Source organism: Rhinoraja longicauda, chromosome 14 (assembly GCF_053455715.1).
Source record: "Rhinoraja longicauda isolate Sanriku21f chromosome 14, sRhiLon1.1, whole genome shotgun sequence".
Taxonomy (NCBI): Eukaryota; Metazoa; Chordata; class Chondrichthyes; order Rajiformes; family Arhynchobatidae; genus Rhinoraja; species Rhinoraja longicauda.
The window spans coordinates 41,215,773-41,237,395 of NC_135966.1; the positions used below are offsets into that span (position 1 = coordinate 41,215,773).

At 43.6% G+C, this 21,623-nt stretch overlaps 1 protein-coding gene across 1 annotated transcript in view; it reads right to left on the reverse strand.

Moving 5' to 3' along the window:
- Positions 1-21,623, reverse strand: part of LOC144600221 (protocadherin Fat 1-like) — a 119,849-nt gene that overhangs the window by 7,355 nt on the left and 90,871 nt on the right. Inside the window, exons 19-22 of the mRNA XM_078411753.1 lie at positions 13,076-13,230; positions 10,942-11,380; positions 10,465-10,618; positions 7,164-7,744 (exon numbers count right to left, since the gene is read on the reverse strand). Coding sequence (XP_078267879.1) covers positions 7,164-7,744; positions 10,465-10,618; positions 10,942-11,380; positions 13,076-13,230 — 1,329 coding nt within the window. The remainder of the gene's footprint in view (positions 1-7,163; positions 7,745-10,464; positions 10,619-10,941; positions 11,381-13,075; positions 13,231-21,623) is intronic.

The following is a 21,623-nucleotide window of genomic DNA, read 5'->3' on the forward strand; positions in this document are numbered from 1 at the left end:
GGGACGTACAACGAGATCTGGGTGTCCTAGTGCATCAGTCACTGAAAGGAAGCATGCAGGTACAGCAGGCAGTGAAGAAAGCCAATGGAATGTTGGCCTTCATAACAAGAGGAGTTGAGTATAGGAGCAAAGAGGTCCTTCTGCAGTTGTACAGGGCCCTAGTGAGACCGCACCTGGAGTACTGTGTGCAGTTTTGGTCTCCAAATTTGAGGAAGGATATTCTTGCTACTGAGGGCGTGCAGCGTAGGTTTACTAGGTTAATTGCTGGAATGGCGGGACTGTCATATGTTGAAAGACTGGAGCGACTAGACTTGTATACACTGGAATTTAGAAGGATGAGAGGAGATCTTATCGAAACGTATAAGATTATTAAGGGGTTGGACACGTTAGAGACAGGAAACATGTTCCCAATGTTGGGGGTGTCCAGAACAAGGGGCCACCGTTTAAGAATAAGGGGTAGGCCATTTAGAACTGAGATGAGGAAAAACTTTTTCGGTCAGAGAGTTGTGAATCTGTGGAATTCTCTGCCTCAGAAGGCAGTGGAGGCCAATTCTCTGAATGCATTCAAGAGAAAGCTGGATAGAGCTCTTAAGGATAGCGGAGTCAGGGGGTATGGGGAGAAGGCAGGAATGGGGTACTGATTGAGAATGATCAGCCATGATCACACTGAATGGTGGTGCTGGCTAGAAGGGCCAAATGGCCTCCTCCTGCACCTATTGCCTATTGTCTATTGTTTCCATGCTGTATAACTCTGCGTGCTGGCCTTAACTCAATATCCCTGCTTTGTTCCCCCATCATCGCATCATCTAAAAAATCTATTTACTCCAGTTTTGAGTTATAGAGTCATTGAGACAGAGTCATACAACGTGAAAACAGCCTCTTTGGCCCAACTTGCCCACGCCGACCAACACGCCCCATCTACACTAGCCCCATCTGCCTGCATTTGGCCCTTATCATTCTAAACCCATCCTATCCATGTACCTGTCCAAATGTTTTGTGAACGTTGTGATAGACCCTGGCTCAACTTTTTCCTCTGGCAGCACGTTCCATACACCCATCATCCTTTGCGTAAAAAGGTTGCCCCTCGGATTCCTATTAAATCTTTCCTCCCTCACCGTAAGCCTGTGTTGTCTGTTTCCTGATTCCCCTACTCTAGGTAAAAGATTCTGTGCATTTACCCAGTCTATTCCTCTCACAATCCTATTTATTTACTTATTATTCACAATGTTTAAAGTAGAGTGACTCAATCGTTCCTCACATGCCTGAAACTGTATGTTTCTTTTTTTTCCTAATCAGATGTACAGCACTTTGGTCAACGTGGGTTGTTTTTAAATGTGCTATACAAATAAAATTGACTTGACTTGACTTGACATCGGAACCATCTCCTAGTGCTGATGAATATCAACCTGTCACAATCTGTTATAAATCCTATGCTGGCCTTAATTTTTCCCAGCATTCTTTTGTTGCTCTTACCTAAACAAAATAATTCAAATTGTTGGCAGTTCTTTCTGTCTGTGGTGTTCAAATTTCTTGTGTCCAAAGAGGGTTCTGACCTAAAACGGCACCTATCCATGTTCCCCACAGATGTGACCTGACCTGCTGAGTTACTCCAGCACTTTGTGTTGTATGCAAAGTGTTAGAATCTGCAGTTCCTTGTGTCTCCTTGTGTGGCTCTTAAAGATAGCGGAGTCAGGGGGTATGGGGAGAAGGCAGGAACGGGGTACTGATGTGAATGATCAGCCATGATCACATTGAATGGCGGTGCTGGCTGGAAGGGCCGAATGGCCTCCTCCTGCACCTATTGTCTAATGTATATTGTCCATTTATCTTATCTCTGTTTTGATGAGCAACCCCTTATTTCTAAGCAGAGACCCTTAGTTCCAGGTTCTCCTCTAGGAGGAAACATCCTCCCAATGTCCACCCGAATGAAGATACATGAAGATCTTATGTATTTCATTCAGAGTCACTCCTTACTCTTCTAAATTCCAGTGGATACAAACTCAACCTGACCAATCTTTCCTCAGAAGTCAATCTATCCATTCCATCTATACATCTACACAGAGTCTTGTGGATGGAAAATGTTCCTGGTCTAGAGCCCAGTTTGTGCTGAATTACTTGCCCATAGACATGGTGGGCCAGTGATCCACAGTTGTCCCTGGTGTCCATAAGCAAATGGTGGGGAGATGGGCTATTCCGACAGACCGGCTGTGCCGAATTGGAATGCATTGTCAGAACTGACAGGCCCATTAATAATGTTTTCCATAGTGCCTTCCAACAAACCTAGTAGGAAAATAACTGCAGATGCTGGTACAAATCCTACGTATCACAAAATGCTGGAGTAAATCAGCGGGTCAGGCAGCATCTCTGGAGAGAAGGAATGGGTGACGTTTCAGGTCGAAACCCTTCTTCAGAATGATGTCGGGGGGGGGCGGGACAAAGAAAGGATGTAATTGGAGACAGGAAGACAGTGGGAGAACTGGGAAGGGGGAGGGGAAGAGAGAGACAGACGAATTATCTAAAGTTAGAGAAGTCAATGTTCATACCGCTGGGCTGTAAGCTGCCCAAGCAAAATATGAGGTGCTTTTCCTCCAATTTGCAGACTTAAGTTCCTTCAGCTAACGAGTCTGTTGCGCCTTGTGCGAATCATGAACCACATCTACACTGTCCGACATTTGTAACCGAATCACTTCTTAAGAACAATTAAAGAAACCAAACGCTGGAGTAACTCCAAAGGTCAGGCGGCATCTCTGGAAAGCATGGATAGGTGACATTTTGGGTCGGGAGCCTTCTTCTGACTGATTGTAGGGGGGTGGGGGGGGTGAAGGAAGCTGAAAGAAAGGAGGGGCAGGACAAAATCTGGCAGATAATAAGATGATACAGGTGAGGGGTTTTAGTGTGTCCTTTTTTGTAAACCAGCATCTGCAGTTCCATGGATCCCTCTTCAGAACATTTTGTTCCTCGTTATTTTCATTGTTCAATTTCTAGAATGTTTATATAATTTAATACCTCCTATAATGCCCGATTTATTTACTGCCTTGTATAGTTTGTTTATTATTTACTCTGATTCTTTCTTTACAATTTTGACTCCACTTTATTTTTTTTGTTCCTTTGCTTTAAATAAGGCTTTTCCATTCAAACACTTGATGAAGGGAGGTTCTGGCTCGGCAACAGGTCCTGACCTGCCAGGCAGCTAACACTAAGACAGAAGCCCCGCAGGGAGTGGAATAATGGCAGAGAAACTATTAAAGGAACTGTCAAAAATAATGTGAGGCCCCAAAGTTAGGCTTCTGGCCTCACCAGCCGTCTCAGAACTAACAGAAGTAGTGTGGAAGCAAATCATTCTCAACCTGAGGCTCTGCTTGAAAAGGAGAGACCGACTTAGCAGTCATGTGCAAATCTTTTAACTACCTAATGGACAAGGATTATAAGAGAAGATATAGTATCCTATATCGGTATAGGATTCAATATGTTTCCTACATTAGACTGTAGGGTCTGAAGAAGGGTCTCGACCTGAAACGTCACCTATTCCTTCTCTCAAGAGCCTGTCCTGCTGAGTTACTCCAGCTTTTTGTGTCTATCCTACATTAATCTGATGGTTATATTTTTAATTTGTTTGGCTGGTAAGAGCTTTGGGATGTTTCTAAAGATTTATATAAATACAAACCTTTCCAATCTTCTTTATCCTCCTGGAAAAGATATTTTCTCTGAATAAAATATCCCTTCTTTATCTCACCCAATAGATGATTAGGCAGAGTTCTAGTCGCCATGTAACTCAATACACCAATATAAACAAACGAGGGGAAAAATAAAATCTATTTCTGCAGAAAGAGGATGGCTATGAATTTGTTTTAAATTCGAGAAGCAGTGTTAATGACAAGGCCAGCGGGACTGCCTTTCCTCTATTACTCTGGGGAAGGTAATGCTGGGCCACGTTCATCAACCACAGCAGTCCTTCTGGTATAGGTCCTTCCACAAACCTCTTAGAATAACATAGAACAGTGCAGAACAGCAATAGGCCCCATGGCCCACAATGTTTGTATCATACATAATGCCAAGTAATATAAGAAAATAACTGCAGATGCTGGTACAAATCGATTTATTCACAAAATGCTGGAGTAACTCAGCAGGTCAGGCAGCATCTCGGGAGAGAAGGAATGGGTGACGTTTCGGGTCGAGACCCTTCTTCAGTCTGAAGAAGGGTCTCGACCCAAAACGTCACCCATTCCTTCTCTCCCGAGATGCTGCCTGACCTGCTGAGTTACTCCAACATTTTGTGAATAATGCCAAGTAAAACTGATTTCCTCTGCCTACACATGATCCATATCCAGATCTAAAAGCCTCTTAAATGCCCCCATCGTATATCTTTCTCCACCACCACCCCTGACAGTGCGTTCCAGGCCCTCACCACTCACTGTGTGTAAAAAAAATAGCCTCGCACATTTTCTTTAATCTTTTCACCTCTCCCTTTAAAGCTACAGTTTCTAGTCTTTGACGTTCACACCCTTGGAAAAAAGTTCTGTTCATCTACTCTATCTATGCCTCTCATAATTTTATATGCCTGGTGGGAGTTTTAGGATTTGAACCCATCACCAACTATGAAGGATGATACACTGCTAATTCAGGGGTGCTTTCATATGCAGGTGCTGGTATTACTATGTATCTTTCATCCTTATCTTTCGTGAGAAATTTGGAGCTGCTGTCAAAGTAGCTCGGATGAGAAACACCGGTGAATTTAAAATGGTGCACGGTGCTCTGTCTGAATACTGGTGTTGGAATGGTGAATATGAATCAGCTCCCAACCAATGGAGTAAGTAATATGTCTAACAGGGTACATTTTGGGTAGCAAGGGTGAAAATTAATCCCACTATCCTTGGAATCAAAAGCTAGGGCGGTCACGGTGGCGCAGAGGTAGAGTTGCTGTCTTACAGCAAATGCAGCGCCGGAGACCCGGGTTCCATCCCGACTACGGGTGCTGCCGGGTTTTTTCCGGGGTCTTCGGTTTCCTCCCACACTCCAAAGACGTACACGTTTGTAGGTTAATTGGCTTGGTAAATGTAAAAATTGTCCCCAGTGGGTGTAGGATGGTGTTAATGTGCAGGGATCGCTGGTCGGCGCGGACCCAGAAGGCTGAAGGGTCTGTTTCCGTGCTGTATCTCTAAACGAATTGTGAACACGGCAAGTCCATCACCGGCTCTGACCAACCCACCATCGAAGGGATTTACCGGAGTCGCTACCTCAAAAAGGCAGCCAGCCTCATCAGAGACCCACACCACCCTGGCCACACTCTCATTTCACTCCAGCCATCGGGAAGAAGGTAGAGGAGCCTGAAAACTGTAACGTCCAGGTTCAGGAACAGCTTCTTCCCTACGGCCATCAGGCTATTAAACACAACAACCTCAAATAAGCTCTCAACTACAATAGACTATTATTGTTATTATTGCACTACTATTTTTTTTGTGTGTACGTATGTGCGTAAATATATATATGTATGTATATATATATAGATATTTGTGTGTGTGCTTGTGAGTATGTGTATATATACACACTGGACTTTTTGTTTCTCTCTCGTTTATCATATTGTTTACAGTGTACTATGTTTACAGATTCTGTTGTGCAAGTAAGAATGCCATTGGTCTGTCTGGGACACACGACAAGAAAACTCTCTTGACCCTTCACTCTTGACTCTTAATAGTTTTTCCTTCACTTGTTTAACTGCAGAGATCAGTGGCATTGAGACCGGGTACAATTCAATGCTGCTTTAGGAACATTTTCTGCAGGTTTGGACAGGTTGACCAGAAGCCTTAAATGCCTCCCAGGAATGCCATTCTAGGACACGATACAGATTTAAAAAGTTGAATTTGCTTCATAAAAGTTGGATTTGGTAAACTATTTTATTTGAGCTTCATTTGGACTTATGCAAAGGAACGGTGCACCATTTTAATTCTGACATTATACCATTGATCCATCCTATCACACTGCCTTACTAGCAAACAAAGCAAGAATTAGACACTTTCAAGAATACGGTTCCCTTTCATGCTTTTATTAATACTTATTTTGAGGAAGTGCTAATGTTAGCAATACCACACTTAATGCCATGCCCATGGCATCTTAAGAAACTGGTGAGACACTTCCTTCATGATCCATTACAATCCATGGATTAATGTTGCTCCAGCTATTACGACAGGAAGGAAGTGCTCTTACACCTTCTGCTCTTATCTCCGGCTTTGGTTCCAACCAAAGATAGACACAAAAAGCTGGAGTAACTCAACAGGACAGGCTGGAGAGAAGGAATGGGGATATTTCGGGTCGAGACCCTTCTGCAGATTGCCTGCTTATCAATCAATCCCCTTCTGCCTATTACCTTCCATGCTTTGCCCTGCCTCTCCCCTTTTCCAGCTTTCTCCCCCCCCCCCCCCCCCCCCCCCCCCCCCCACAATCAGTCTTTAGAAGGATCTTGACCCGAAATGTCACCTATCCATGTTCTCCAGTGATGATGCCTGACCTGCTGAATTACTCCAGCACCTTGTGTCCTTTTAGGAAATGTTACATTATTGGCTTAGAAATGACACGGAACATTTAAACCCATTTAATACCAAATGGGGTATTAAAGCCATTTTGCTGATCTATTGCAAGCTGTGCAAGATGAGGTAATTCAGCACACACATGGCATCAATGCTGGAAATGTCCTGATCTACTCAGGTCAATTGCTTAGAAAGGAACTGCAGATGCTGGTTTATACTGAAGACAGACACAAAGTGCTGAAGTAACGCAGAAGGTCTGAAGAAAAAGATTGGGTGGCATTTTGGGTTGGGATCCTTCTTCAGACGGAAAATAGAGGGGAGGGAAATGGAGGTAAGAAAAAGCCAGAACAAATAAGGGCTGGCAACAGATGACCAAGGAAAGGTGAAGCCCATAATGGCCCATTGTTGGCTGTGGAAGACGTGATAACAAAGGGGTACATGGATGCGAACAGTGGAACTAGTAGGATGACTAGGGGGGGGAAGAGAGGGAATGCAGGGGTTATGTGAAATTAGAGAAATCAAATATGCAAACCATAGCACACTGGCTCAACTCACTAGTCTGATAAACTTGAATCAGAGATGATTAAACTTATAATTTGTTCCCAATAGAAAGAACACACTTGAGGAACTGAATGCTCTTACCTTCGTACTCGCACTCCCAGGTGGTTTTGGGGATGGACTCGTTGTCTGAGTTGGATGAAGGAGGAGGGGGGAGGTTGGGTGCCACACTGCACACAACCATCGGCCTGCCCTTGCAGTGGGACGGTGTGAAAGAGTTGAGCTCTGGCTGTCCCTGGCATCCGAATCCTCGGTAGGGGTCTTTGTTTAAGTCGTACGTGGAGCCCTTGAGGATATTGAGCGGGATGAGTGCTGATGAATGCGACTCACAGCAAGGAGGGCTCTTGACGGATTCGCTCTTGGACAGCTCATTGCTGCCCAGGACCCTCAGCATGGGCTGTTTCTTCTTGCCGCACTTGAACTTACGGATGATGACAAACAGAGCAACTAAGATGCAGACTGCCAGGATGGCCATTACTATCTCAATGATTTCGATCTTGCCGATCAGCAGTGGAGAACTGCGCAAGGACTCCTTCACCAAAGTCTCACACAAAGTGCCGGAGTATCCAGGCGCACAGCTGCAGTTAAAGGAACCATGCATGTTCTCGCAGCTCCCATTGTGCATGCAAGGGTGCTTCAGACATTCATCCAAATCCTCGTCGCATCTGGAGATTGAAAGCAATCAACTGTTAGGAGCTTTCATGGAGGTGAAACACTTGGATTGATCGATTGATTGAAAGATACAGCATGGAAACAGGCCATACTGCCCATCGAGTCCACGCTAACCATCTATCACCCATTCACGCTAGTTCTATGTTAGCACATTTTCACCTCCATTCCCCACACTCTAGGGGCAAATTCTCGAGGGTAGGTAACCTTCAAACCCACACATCTTTGGAATGTGGGTGGAAACCCACGTGGTCACAGGGAGGACGTGCAAACTCCACACAGACAGCACCGGAGCTCAGGATAGAACCCGGGTCTGTGGCATTGGCACTGTGAGGTGGCAGTTCTATGAGGCGTGCCACTGTAGTGCCCTGTACCACTGTGCCACCACAGTTTCAATTTATAATCACCATTTTGGAACAGGCAACGTCGTTGTCAACCTAAACCCAACCACAGATGGTTAAGGAAAGAAAAATGGATCAGGATTTATGGTCTTCACTGTCTCATAATGACTGCTGTTTTGTGTTGTGGGAGCACAGAAGGCTTTGCAAGAGAACGCAATAATGATTATTTGTCATATGCATCGGACATGAACAGGAACAATGAGATTCTTACTTGCTGCTGTTTTACAGGCACATTAGATAACAAAAATATACAATACATTTTCAACTATTCTAAGTAAACGACCATGATGGAATTTAGAAGATTGAGGGGGGATCTTATAGAAACTCACAAAATTCTTAAGGGGTTGGACAGGCTAGATGCAGGAAGATTGTTCCCGATGTTGGGGAAGTCCAGAACAAGGGGTCACAGTTTAAGGAGAAGGGGGAAGTCTTTTAGGACCGAGATGAGAAAGTTTTTTTTTCACACAGAGTGGTGAATCTGTGGAATTCTCTGCCACAGAAGGTAGTTGAGGCCAGTTCATTTGCTATATTTAAGAGGGAGTTAGATGTGGTCCTTGTGGCTAAAGGGATCAGGGGGTATGGAGAGAAGGCAGGTACAGGATACTGAGTTGGATGATAAGCCATGATCATATTGAATGGCGGTGCAGGCTCAAAGGGCCGAATGGCCTACTCCTGCACCTATTTTCTATGTTTCTATGATGGTGCAAAGACCAAAGTATGTAGAGCGTCCGTCACAGTGCCCGTCGGAAACCAGCACCACTGCGTCACTAATGTTTTCAACAATTTTATTATTATTATTGTTATTAATTATTATTATTATTATTATTATTATTATTGTTATTATTATTAATATGTAGAACAACCATAGTAGGACAACTAAAGTAAATAGAGCAATCTCCACAATTCAGAAACATTGATAGCAAAACCCACCAGGGAATAGAACACAAGGTGCTGGAGGAAATCAGTGGGTCAAGCAGCATCTATGGAGGGAATGCATGGGCAATGTTTCGGGTCGGGAACCTCTCTTCCGACTGAAGGATGTTGCCTGATCCACTGACTCCCTTCAGCAATGAGTTTTGCTCAAGAATTCAGCATCCGCAGTTCCTTGTGTCTCCACCAGGGAACAGGACTGATGCCACCTCAGAATGGGAGAGTTTCAAATGATTCTGATTTATAAGAATTGTAGGCAGGCAGCAAAGGATATTTCCTTCTTTTTCCTTTTAAAATGTGTCATCTTCAATTGAAAAATTGCCTCAAGTTTCACGGTCTCTCCAAGTGTACAACTTTCACTAACACTGAAGAACCTTCCACTCTTATCTCTGAATTAACAAAAGACTTAGTGGAGATCTGAGGGATGCTTAATATTATGATGTGATTCAATCTGACAGACAGAAAGAAATTGCTTCCACTTTCAGGTGAGTCAGAAAAGGAGGTAAAGATGCAAAAGAGCCTTGAGGTCATAAGGTCATAAGTGATAGGAGCAAAATTAGGCCATTCAGCCCATCAAGTCTACTCTGCCATTCAATCATGGCTGATCTATCTCTCCCTCCTAACCCCATTCTCCTGCCTTCTTCCCATAACCCTTGACACCCGTACTAACCAAGAATCTATCTTTCTCTGCCTTAAAAAATATCCATTGACTTGGCCTCCACAGCCTTCTGTGTCAAAGAATTCCACACATTCACCACCCTCTGACTAACAAAATTCATCCTCATCTCACCAAAATATTGTTGGACTAACTGAAGGAAAGCTACATTTAGATGAAAGCAATAGAAGGGGACTTTGTTAAGATAAAGGTGAGAGAAGACTCATATCTGACCAGGTAGAGTAATTCTTGAGGTTGGCCCGGTCAAGAGGGGAGCATTATAACAATCTTGGTGAAAGATAGTAAATTAAATTCCTTGTATATCTGTGGCAAGGAATAAGAGAATCATGGAGAGATTGGCATTGAACTGTAACAAAAAATTATCCCAATCTCCAGAAATAATCTCTACGTATATGCGTTTGGGTCCGGGCTGATCAGGTACAATGATTCCACAATGGGGAATGTTTGGAATGACTACGGTTGACAGCCCCTGTAATATTATGCAGGAGTTAGACAGGCATTTAGTATGATTTTCAACTGAGGGGTGAACAATGGGAACACTGTTTTCTGAAATAAAGTACTTTGTTTCAAGCAATGAAGCAACACATCAGATATAGCCTGCAGCTAGTGATGTGAGAGATTTTATTTAGCATACTGCAATGTTTAGCCCTTCTCTTTGCCAATAGGGAGATGGAAGGAACAGAGGCAGTGAATGTAATTAGGTCTTTACCTCGGTCCTGAAAACTCCTTTGTGCAGTTACACGTGTAGCCACTCTTATGTGGGATACAAGATCCACCGTTCGAACAGGGCTTTGAAAGGCAAGGGTGGTTGATGAGCTCACAGTGCACGCCAAGTATGTTCTTTGGACACTTGCAAAAATACCCTGGATTAAAGACAAAAAAAAAGAATATTTACATATTCTGTTATAAACTGCACTGTTAACAGCCTTCTTTGCCTTTTCTTCTAATCTTATCCACTTTTCCATTAAACCTTCTGAGCTATTATGTGGAATCGATAAATATCATTGGAACCTCATTCTTCATTACAGAGCAGAGACATTAAAGGTTAATGGTTTTGCTGCTATATGAGCTTTTTCGTTACTGAATGAACTGACTGAATTACCAGATGAGGTTAGATAAATATCCTTTAAGTCTACTGCATGCAGAGCAAAATGCCTTGTCTTTTACCGATGTGTGGATTACTCACCTCCAGGTGGAGTTTCAATGCACAATCCTCCATTCTGACATGGTGCCTTCATACAGCCTCCAAAACGGGGGCAGCAGGCTTCGATTCCCATTGACGTTTCAACGACCACATTTGGTTCACTCTTCCCACCGTCTTCACTCATGTTGCCTCTCTGGAACTCAATAGAACCAAGGCACCCCTTAAACGCCCTTGTTGTTTTCTTGTGATTATTGTCCTCTTGAACTTTACCCCCAAAGAACACTGCAGGATTTCTGCGGCAGGTTGTAGAGAGTGCAGCAGAAGCAATGTGCACAGTGTCCAGCACTAGCTTTGCTAACACGTTGGTTATCTCAACCACAACAGAGTGCCACAGGCCATCATTGACTGAAACATTGTTCACTGACAAAACACTAATCTTTCCATCACAGGCATAAGTGAACACCAATTTTCCATCGATAACCTGTGAAAGACAGTCAAAGAGAAATATTTTAAAATATGGTCCTGACTATCTCTATAAATACTATCAGTATTAGTTAATGTTATGCAGACAATGCTGCCTCGTCAGGTCATCTGAGAAGTTCACAAGTTCTAGGAGCAGAATTAGGCAATTCAGCCCATCAAGTCTACTCTGCCATTCAATCATGGCTGATCTATCTTTCCCTCTAAACCCCATTCTCCTGCCTTCTCCCCATCACCCTTGACACCCATTATATTGATCAATTTTCAGCATCACCAGTTCCCTTCCTGTTTCAGCAGTGTGTTTCCTATTATTTACAATTTTTCTCATCATTTTATTATGTCATCATCATATCATCATCATATATATACAGCCGGAAACAGGCCTTTTCGGCCCTCCAAGTCCGTGCCGCCCAGTGATCCCCGTACATTAACACTATCCTACACCGGACAATTTTTACATTTACCCAGCCAATTAACCTACATACCTGTACGTCTTTGGAGTGTGGGAGGAAACCGAAGATCTCGGAGAAAACCCACGCAGGTCACGGGGAGAACGTACAAACTCCTTACAGTGCAGCACCCGTAGTCAGGATCGAACCTGAGTCTCCGGCGCTGCATTCGCTGTAAAGCAGCAACTCTACCGCTGCGCTACCGTGCCGCCCAACCGTGTCTTCAACCATCGGCCATTCATTCTCAGGATGTTATATCCCCATCCACCCCTCACTGAAGTTAAGATAGACTGTTCACCACCTTGATGGATAATTGGCCCAAAGGTGAACTTCTGAGGGTGTGCTCATTTTGTCACATGTTTCTACCTGGAGCCAGATAATAGCTTTGGAGTGGGAGGGCATTCAGCCACAGGTCTGTGCTAGTTTCTATCAGAGATAGTTTCTATCAGAGCACACAGAGGGTGGTGAATGTCCAGAATGAGCTGGCAGACAAGGTGGTGAAGGTAGATACAATTACAATGTTTAGAAGGTGTTTGGACACATTTTGGATAGCAAAGGTGGAGCTTAAGATGGGAGCTTAATGCAGGCAAATGGAATTGGTGTAGACGCATCACCGTTGGCTGCAAGGGATTGCTTTTGTGCTCTACAATACTGTGATTCTATTTATTAAGAAAGTATGAAAGATATTTAACTGTCGATCATCATTACTAAAAGAGGATAATATAATAACCATCTCATTACAGTGGTGGGAGATTTCTTTGTGTAAATAGGTTGATGTGTTTCTCTGGGTCAGAGTCATTACAGTACAGAAGGAACTATTTAGCCCATCAAGTTCCATTCCCCTCCCTATGCCCATGGCTTTACTACCCGATTTCATCAAGTATCTATCTAATTTCCTTTTGAAGTGTTAAAAAGAACAGAAATGCCAGTCAAGCAACATCTGTGGAAGGAGACACCAGTGAGTGTTTGTGTCGACGACCCTTCCTCCGAATTTGGGGGAATGGTGATGGGATGACGTTGAGCTGGTGGACATTGTGAAGCACTGAATGCAAAGCTGTGAAGCTTATACGCTATTGATGTTAAATAGACTAGCTTGTTGTTACCAGTGTCTTTAGCACATTCTTGAGCAACTTTCTTACCCTTTGATCAGAGTACAAATAAAAATTATCCGGGTTATCCTGAATGTGAATGGAATGGAAGTAAATGGGAGTCTCTCTCTCTTTGCATTGAACCAATTGTGTTCTTACCTCCACAAGGCTAGAGTCAGCTCCGTGAGTGTACATCACTACTGCCTCTCTCTGCACTGTTTGCATTTGGAAGTTGATCTTTATCTTCATTGGATCTTCTTCACTCAGATAACGATACTTCAGGTAACTGTCGCCAGTGAATCTCAGAGAAGAATCTGAAATATTAAAATATCTTTGATACATTTTCAGCCGACAACATTAATGGGAGAAATAAGTTCATAGTCAAGTCGCAAATGCAACAGCCATTTTATCGATGGGCCATTTTATGGTCCAACTCAGCACTCATACAGAGAGAGAGAGAGAGAGAGAGAGAGAGAGAGAGAGAGAGAGAGAGAGAGAGAGAGAGAGAGAGAGAGAGAGAGAGAGAGAGAGAGAGAGAGAGGGAGGGAGAGAGAGAGAGAGAGAGAGAGAGAGAGAGAGAGAGAGAGAGAGAGAGAGAGAGAGAGAGAGAGAGAGAGAGAGAGAGAGAGAGAGAGGGAGGGAGGGAGAGAGAGAGAGAGAGAGAGAGAGAGAGAGAGAGAGAGAGAGAGAGAGAGAGAGAGAGAGAGAGAGAGAGAGAGAGAGAGAGAGAGAGAGAGAGAGAGAAAGACAGAGCGAGAGAAAGACAGAGCGAGAGAAAGACAGAGCGAGAGAAAGACAGAGCGAGAGAAAGACAGAGCGAGAGAGAGAAAGACAGAGACCCGGCTCCAGGAGATCAAGCCTTGTGGCCCCTGTGGGAGGGGCCACTCTGACAGCACCTTCCAAAACCCTGAGCATTACCACCAAGAACATGGAGATAGCCTGCAGGTGGAAGCACCATCAACTGAGCGCTCCTTTCCAGTTCTAGAGAATCAGTTGCTGCTTCTTCATTGTCACTGAGTTTACATCCAAGAACTCCCCCGTTTTTTTAACCTGCTCAGGAAGGTGACTAATGACGAGAGGGGTGATGATAAATTCTTGTTTTGCCAGTAATGTTCAAATAATTGATAAAATAGGATGGAATTTCTATTAATTTATTCATATATTTTTAAAAAGACCATGCATGGTCCAAGGCCAGCTTCAGCAGTCTGGGGCAATATTTTTTAACAATAAACATCCCCCTCATAAAGAACTGAATAAATAATTTAATTGATGTTGCTTTTGAGAAAGGGCCATGCGTGGGCTGGGTTGAGTGTTTAATATGAAGTACCCATCAGGTAAATCACCAGATCAGAGCAAACAAATTATCTGAATTTTCTGGCATATTTTAATGTTACATGAGCCACATTGTGACTTATTAATCTGAGATAATAGGTTATTGGACTCATTGTATAATACTATTTTAGCTTCATTTTTAAGTCTTCAGCCCTCACCTGCAGCACTTGTCAAATGTTTGTATCCCAAAGTGAAGCTTTAGAAATTAGACAATAGACAATAGGTGCAGGAGGAGGCCATTCGGCCCTTCGAGCCAGCACCGCCATTCAATGTGATCATGGCTGATCATTCTCAATCAGTACCCCGTTCCTGCCTTCTCCCCATACCCGCTAACTCCGCTATCCTTAAGAGCTCTATCTAGCTCTCTCTTGAATGCATTCAGAGAATTGGCCTTCACTGCCTTCTGAGGCAGAGAATTCCACAGATTCACAACTCTCTGACTGAAAATGGTTTTCCTCATCTCAGTTCTAAATGGCCTACCCCTTATTCTTAAACTGTGGCCCCTTGTTCTGGACTCCCCCAACATTGGGAACATGTTTCCTGCCTCTAACGTGTCCAACCCCTTAATAATCTTATATGTTTCGATAAGATCTCCTCTCATCCTTCTAAATTCCAGTGTATACAAGCCTAGTCGCTCCAGTCTTTCAACATATGATAGTCCCGCCATTTTGGGAATTAACCTAGTAAACCTACGCTGCACGCCCTCAATAGCAAGAATATCCTTCCTCAAATTTGGAGACCAAAACTGCACACAGTACTCCAGGTGCGGTCTCACTAGGGCCCTGTACACTGCAGGGAAGAGCCAAAAATCCAGTGAAGCGTCTAGTTATTAAATTAAGTTTATAAACAAGAACTGTACACTTCCCAGAGATGTATTTTATGTGTGAGTGGACAGATGTTCAGAAGTCGCGAAGGGAACACACTGCATTCTACTTGACAGACTATTACAATTATAGAGATTAGGCAGGACCAGAGTTTATAATTTTAAATTGCATTTGAGCATATCCAGGTTGGACATTAAGAGGCAAATTTTATGCCAACTTCGAGAGCAGTGCCCTCAATGAGATTTCTCTGAACTGGACAAGTATAGCTCAGAGAGACATTATATATTTTTACAAAACGCGGGGTCTCGGAAATACATGTCAGATTGTTTCCTGTAGAAAACATCTGGTTTAGCTCTCTTCCTGACGGGAGATCTTATGATTTCAGGTGTTGTCGAGTGCAAGGTGATAGTTATGCGGAATGTGCTGCATGTACCTGAGGGACTGCAAGTTCAGAGTGCTACTGGGCAGTCTCCAGACCTGCAGACCATCAGGTAACTTAACATCCTAATGACTTCAGCAAGAACCTGGGTTCAGAAGTTCTGCTCCTACTTATGCCAAAACACAAACCCAATAATGAGAAAGGGAATTAGATTTAGATTTAGATTTAGAGACACAGCGCAGAAACAGGCCCTTCGGCCCACCGGGTCCGCGCCGCCCAGCGATCCCCGCACATTAACACTATCCTACACCCACTAGGGACAATTTTTTTTACATTTGCCCAGCCAATTAACCTACGTACCTGTACGTCTTTGGAGTGTGGGAGGAAACCGAAGATAGACAATAGACAATAGACAATAGGTGCAGGAGTAGGCCATTCAGCCCTTCGAGCCAGCACCGCCATTCAATGCGATCATGGCTGATCACTCTCAATCAGTACCCCGTTCCTGCCTTCTCCCCATACCCCCTCACTCCGCTATCCTTAAGAGCTCTATCCAGCTCTCTCTTGAAAGCATCCAACGAACTGGCCTCCACTGCCTTCTGAGGCAGAGAATTCCACACCTTCACCACCCTCTGACTGAAAAAGTTCTTCCTCATCTCCGTTCTAAATGGCCTACCCCTTATTCTTAAACTGTGGCCCCTTGTTCTGGACTCCCCCAACATTGGGAACATGTTATCTGCCTCTAATGTGTCCAATCCACTAATTATCTTATATGTTTCAATAAGATCCCCCCTCATCCTTCTAAATTCCAGTGTATACAAGCCCAATCGCTCCAGCCTTTCAACATACGACAGCCCCGCCATTCCGGGAATTAACCTAGTGAACCTACGCTGCACGCCCTCCATAGCAAGAATATCCTTCCTCAAATTTGGAGACCAAAACTGCACACAGTACTCCAGGTGCGGTCTCACCAGGGCCCGGTACAACTGTAGAAGGACCTCTTTGCTCCTATACTCAACTCCTCTTGTTACGAAGGCCAACATTCCATTGGCTTTCTTCACTGCCTGCTGTACCTGCATGCTTCCTTTCATTGACTGATGCACTAGGACACCCAGATCTCGTTGAACTCCCCCTCCTCCTAACTTGACACCATTCAGATAATAATCTGCCTTTCTATTCTTACTTCCAAAGTGAATAACCTCACACTTATCTACATTAAACTGCATCTGCCATGTATCCGCCCACTCACACAACCTGTCCAAGTCACCCTGCAGCCTTATTGCATCTTCCTCACAATTCACACTACCCCCCAACTTAGTATCATCTGCAAATTTGCTAATGGTACTTTTAATCCCTTCGTCTAAGTCATTAATGTATATCGTAAATAGCTGGGGTCCCAGCACCGAACCTTGCGGTACCCCACTGGTCACTGCCTGCCATTCCGAAAGGGACCCATTTATCCCCACTCTTTGCTTTCTGTCTGTCAACCAATTTTCTATCCATGTCAGTACCCTACCCCCAATACCATGTGCCCTAATTTTGCCCACTAATCTCCTATGTGGGACCTTGTCGAAGGCTTTCTGAAAGTCGAGGTACACCACATCCACTGACTCTCCCTTGTCAATTTTCCTAATTACATCCTCAAAAAATTCCAGTAGATTTGTCAAGCATGATTTCCCCTTCGTAAATCCATGCTGACTCGGAATGATCCCGTTACTGCTATCCAAATGCTCAGCAATTTCGTCTTTTATAATTGACTCCAGCATCTTCCCCACCACTGATGTCAGACTAACTGGTCTATAATTACCCGTTTTCTCTCTCCCTCCTTTCTTAAAAAGTGGGATAACATTTGCTATTCTCCAATCCACAGGAACTGATCCTGAATCTATAGAACATTGAAAAATGATCTCCAATGCTTCCACTATTTCTAGAGCCACCTCCTTAAGTACTCTGGGATGCAGACCATCAGGCCCTGGGGATTTATCAGCCTTCAGTCCCATCAGTCTACCCAAAACCATTTCCTGCCTAATGCGGATTTCCTTCAGTTCCTCCATCACCCTAGGTTCTCCGGCCCCTAGAACATTTGGGAGATTGTGTGTATCTTCCTCAGTGAAGACAGATCCAAAGTAACGGTTTAACTCGTCTGCCATTTCTTTGTTCCCCATAATAAATTCCCCTGCTTCTGTCTTCAAGGGACCCACATTTGCCTTGACTATTTTTTTCCTCTTCACGTACCTAAAATTTTTTTTGCTATCCTCCTTTATATTATTGGCTAGTTTACCCTCGTACCTCATCTTTTCTCCCCGTATTACCTTTTTAGTTAACTTTTGTTGCTCTTTAAAAGAGTCCCAATCCTCTGTCTTCCCACTCTTCTTTGCTATGTTATACTTCCTCTCCTTAATTTTTATGCTGTCCCTGACTTCCCTTGTCAGCCACAGGTGTCTCTTACTCCCCTTAGAGTCTTTCCACCTCTTTGGAATAAATTGATCCTGCAACCTCTGCATTATTCCCAGGAATACCTGCCATTGCTGTTCTACCGTCTTCCCTGCTAGGGCCTCCTTCCAATCAATTTTGGCCAGCTCCTGCCTCATGCCTCTGTAATCCCCTTTGCTATACTGTAATACCGACACTTCCGATTTTCCCTTCTGCCTTTCCATTTGCAGAGTAAAACTTATCATGTTGTGATCACTGCCTCCTAATGGCTCTTTTACCTCTAGTCCCCTTATCAGATCAGGATCATTACACAACACTAAATCCAGAATTGCCTTCTCCCTGGTAGGCTCCAGTACAAGCTGATCTCGGAGAAAACCCACACAGATCACGGGGAGAAGGTACAAACTCCTTACACACGGCGCCCGTAGTCAGGACCTGAGTCTCCGGTGCTGCATTCGCTGTAAGGCAGCAACTCTACTGCTGCACCACTGTGCCGCCGAATTAGATCTACTAGAGTGGTTCCATGGATGCAAGATTTCAGCTATGAGTTTAGAATGCAGATGCTGGGATTGTTCTCCATGGAGCGATAAAGGATGAGAGGATAGGTGGTAGAAGTGAACAAAGAATTCCACAGATTCACCACCCTCTGACTAAAGAAATTCCTCCTCATCATCCTAAAGGAACGTCCTTTAATTCTCGTGGAAACATCCTCTCTGCATCCAATCTATTCAGGCCGTTCACTATTTGGTAAGTTGCAATGAGGTCTTCATTCTAAATTATATCGAGTAGAGGCCCAGTTCCATGAAATGCTCATCATACGTTAACCCATTCATTTCTGGAATCATTCTTGTAAACCTTCTCTGGACCCTTTCCAGAGCCAGCACATCCTTCCTCAGATATGGGGCCCAAAATTGCTCAAAATACTCCAAATGTGGCCTGACCAGCGCCTTGTAGAGCCGAAGCATCACATTCCTGTTTTTGTATTCTAGTCCTCTTGAAATAAATGCTAGCATTGCTTTTGCCTTCCTTTGACTTGCAAATTAACTTTTTGAGAATCCTGCACCAGCACTCCCAAGTCTTTTTGCACCTCTGATTTCTGGATTCTCTCCCCATTTAGAAAATAGTCCATGCTTTTATTCCTACTACCAAAATGCATGACTCCACACTTTGGAGTTCATCTAACAGAGTTAGATATAGCTCTTAGGTTTAATGGAATCAAGGGATATGGGGAAAAAGCAGGAATGGGGTACTGATTTTGGATGATCAGCCATGGTCATAGTGAATGGCGGTGCTGGCTCGCAGGGCAGAATGGCCTATTCCTGCACCTATTTTCTTTGTTCTATGTTTCTACGCTACACTGTAATATATGTATATATATATATATATATTTGCAATAGTTACAAGAGGTAGGAGAAATAAAACAGTTTTTTTCATCAAAGAGAGATATGATCTGGAATTCACTGGCTGTAGAGGTGGTGGAAGCAAGATCAATCAGTACATTCAAAAGGAGGATGGATAGTCAATTGAGAGAGAATAACGATGCAAAATCGGGAATAGGACTGGATTACTCTACTAAGAGATTACTCTACATGGATTCAATGAGCTGAATGGCCCCCTCTGCACTATTACCATTCTCTGATTCCGTGAACACCATTAATAAGAATGCATTGGATGAGTGTTGGCTTATCTGGACAACTGCTGAAGTTCAGATATTTGCTGTGGCTGATTGCAATACACATTGGTTTCTAAATTCCCAAGAAAAACTCTGAACCTCTTAAAATGTTAAGGAGTTTGATTGCTAACTGATGGTTAATGTTATTTTTTTTTTGGACCCTGCTAGTGGTATGAGTGTCTATTCAACAACAAAGTCTGATGATTCCATATACACATAGAGTTTGACCAAATACCACATGAGCTCCCTGAAGCTAACAAAAGAGATTTAGACCATCAGCGAAACTTTAGCCGGTATACTTTGTTGCAGGTCTGATAATTATGTCAAAAGTTGTACATTGAATAAAAGTCTTGAACCTAACTGTTCACCATTCAAGAGACTTTTTTTCTTCATTAAATACAGCATGGTGTTATAATCTGAAATGCCCTGACTGAAAAGATATAAAAAAGCGGACATGAAACCTTCATGAGTCCTGTGTTTGTACCTGAAACATGTACCTGAAAAGAATAAATATTACAGTTACAGAGAAATATTAGCAAATTGTGACTAATTGAATGGTTCTTTCAAATAATTAGCACACACTAATTAGCCCCCTCACCCCCTTCCACCTCAATCTTTGCACATCCTCAATCCTTTCCACTCATTACTTTGATTTTATGTTTCATGTGTCTTGTGCTTTATCACTGTTGGCAGATCAATTTCCCTCCTGGGATAAATAAAGTTCTATCGTATCGCATTGTAGCATTGGAGGTATCGTATTAGAGGCCAAGTCTCTGAATGCATTCAAGAGAGAACTAGATAGAGCTCTTAAGGATAGTGGAGTCAGGGGGTATGGGGAGAAGGCAGGAACGGGGTACTGATTGAGAATGATCAGCCATGATCACATTGAATGGTGGTGCTGGCTCGAAGGGCCGAATGGCCTACTCCTGCTGTCATAGCCATAATGGAATTAATGGTCTCATTTTGTGCTGTATAATTCTGTATTGAAGCCATACAGCTCAGAACTGGATGTCCGTTGTGTAATAGTGATTAAAGAATAACATAATTCTGAAAATCTTCTGCTTTATGGCATACTATACACAGTTTCCTTGTGTAATAACAGTCGTGTCAGTGGATTGGCATGGTTTCCATTGGTTAAAGTGAACATCCATTTTAATGCTCGCCCCCAGGTGATCAAGAAGAAAAGAAAGTAACCGTTGTAATGAAGTATTGGGTGAAGGCATGACGTTAGTGCTGGGCCAGCAAGACCTATATACTGCTTGCAAAACTGCCTCGGATGTGAAACAGAGCTAATAACACTTGTGCAAATTGAGCATACAGTTTGGTTATGTTTGAAATAAATCATATATCACCAACATATTTCCGGGGAGAGTCTATAGGGCTTTGGTCAGGCCGCATTGGGAGTACAGCATGCAGTACTGGTCGTCCCATTACAGGAACGATGTGGAGGCTTTGGAGAGAATGTAGAGGAAGTTGCTGCCTAGATTAGAGGTTTTTAGCTATAGGGAGAGGTTTGACAGGCTTGGATTGTTCTCTCCGGAATGCCAGTGGTCGAGGGGAGACTTGATAGAAGTATGTAAAATTATGAGAGGCACAGATAGGATAGACAGTCAGAACATTTTACCCAGGGTGGAAATGAATAACACATGGGAGGGGGGAAGTTTGATGGAGATGTGGTGGGCACAGAGAGTGGTGGGGGCTTGGGGCACACTGTGGTGGTGGGGGCAGAGTGGTGTTGAAGAGGTTCTTGGAGAGGCACATGGAATCGCAGGGCGTAGAGCGATATGGTTCATGCACAAGCAGATGATATCAGTTTAACTAGGCATTATGTTCGGCATAAACATTGTAGGCTGAAGGGCCGTTCCTGTGCTGCACTGTTCTATGTTCTATGGATCTTAAATTGGCTCAAAGGATGGTTAGTCTAAGAGGCATAGACTGGGGGAAATGGTGGGAAGGAGAGAATGAGAAAGAGAATTGGTTCAGAGAAAACTGGAGGTGAAAATCAGGGTCCTACTGAGGCAACTGAAGTCAGGGAGGTAGGTGGCAAACTAACAGAGGTGGTTTCAG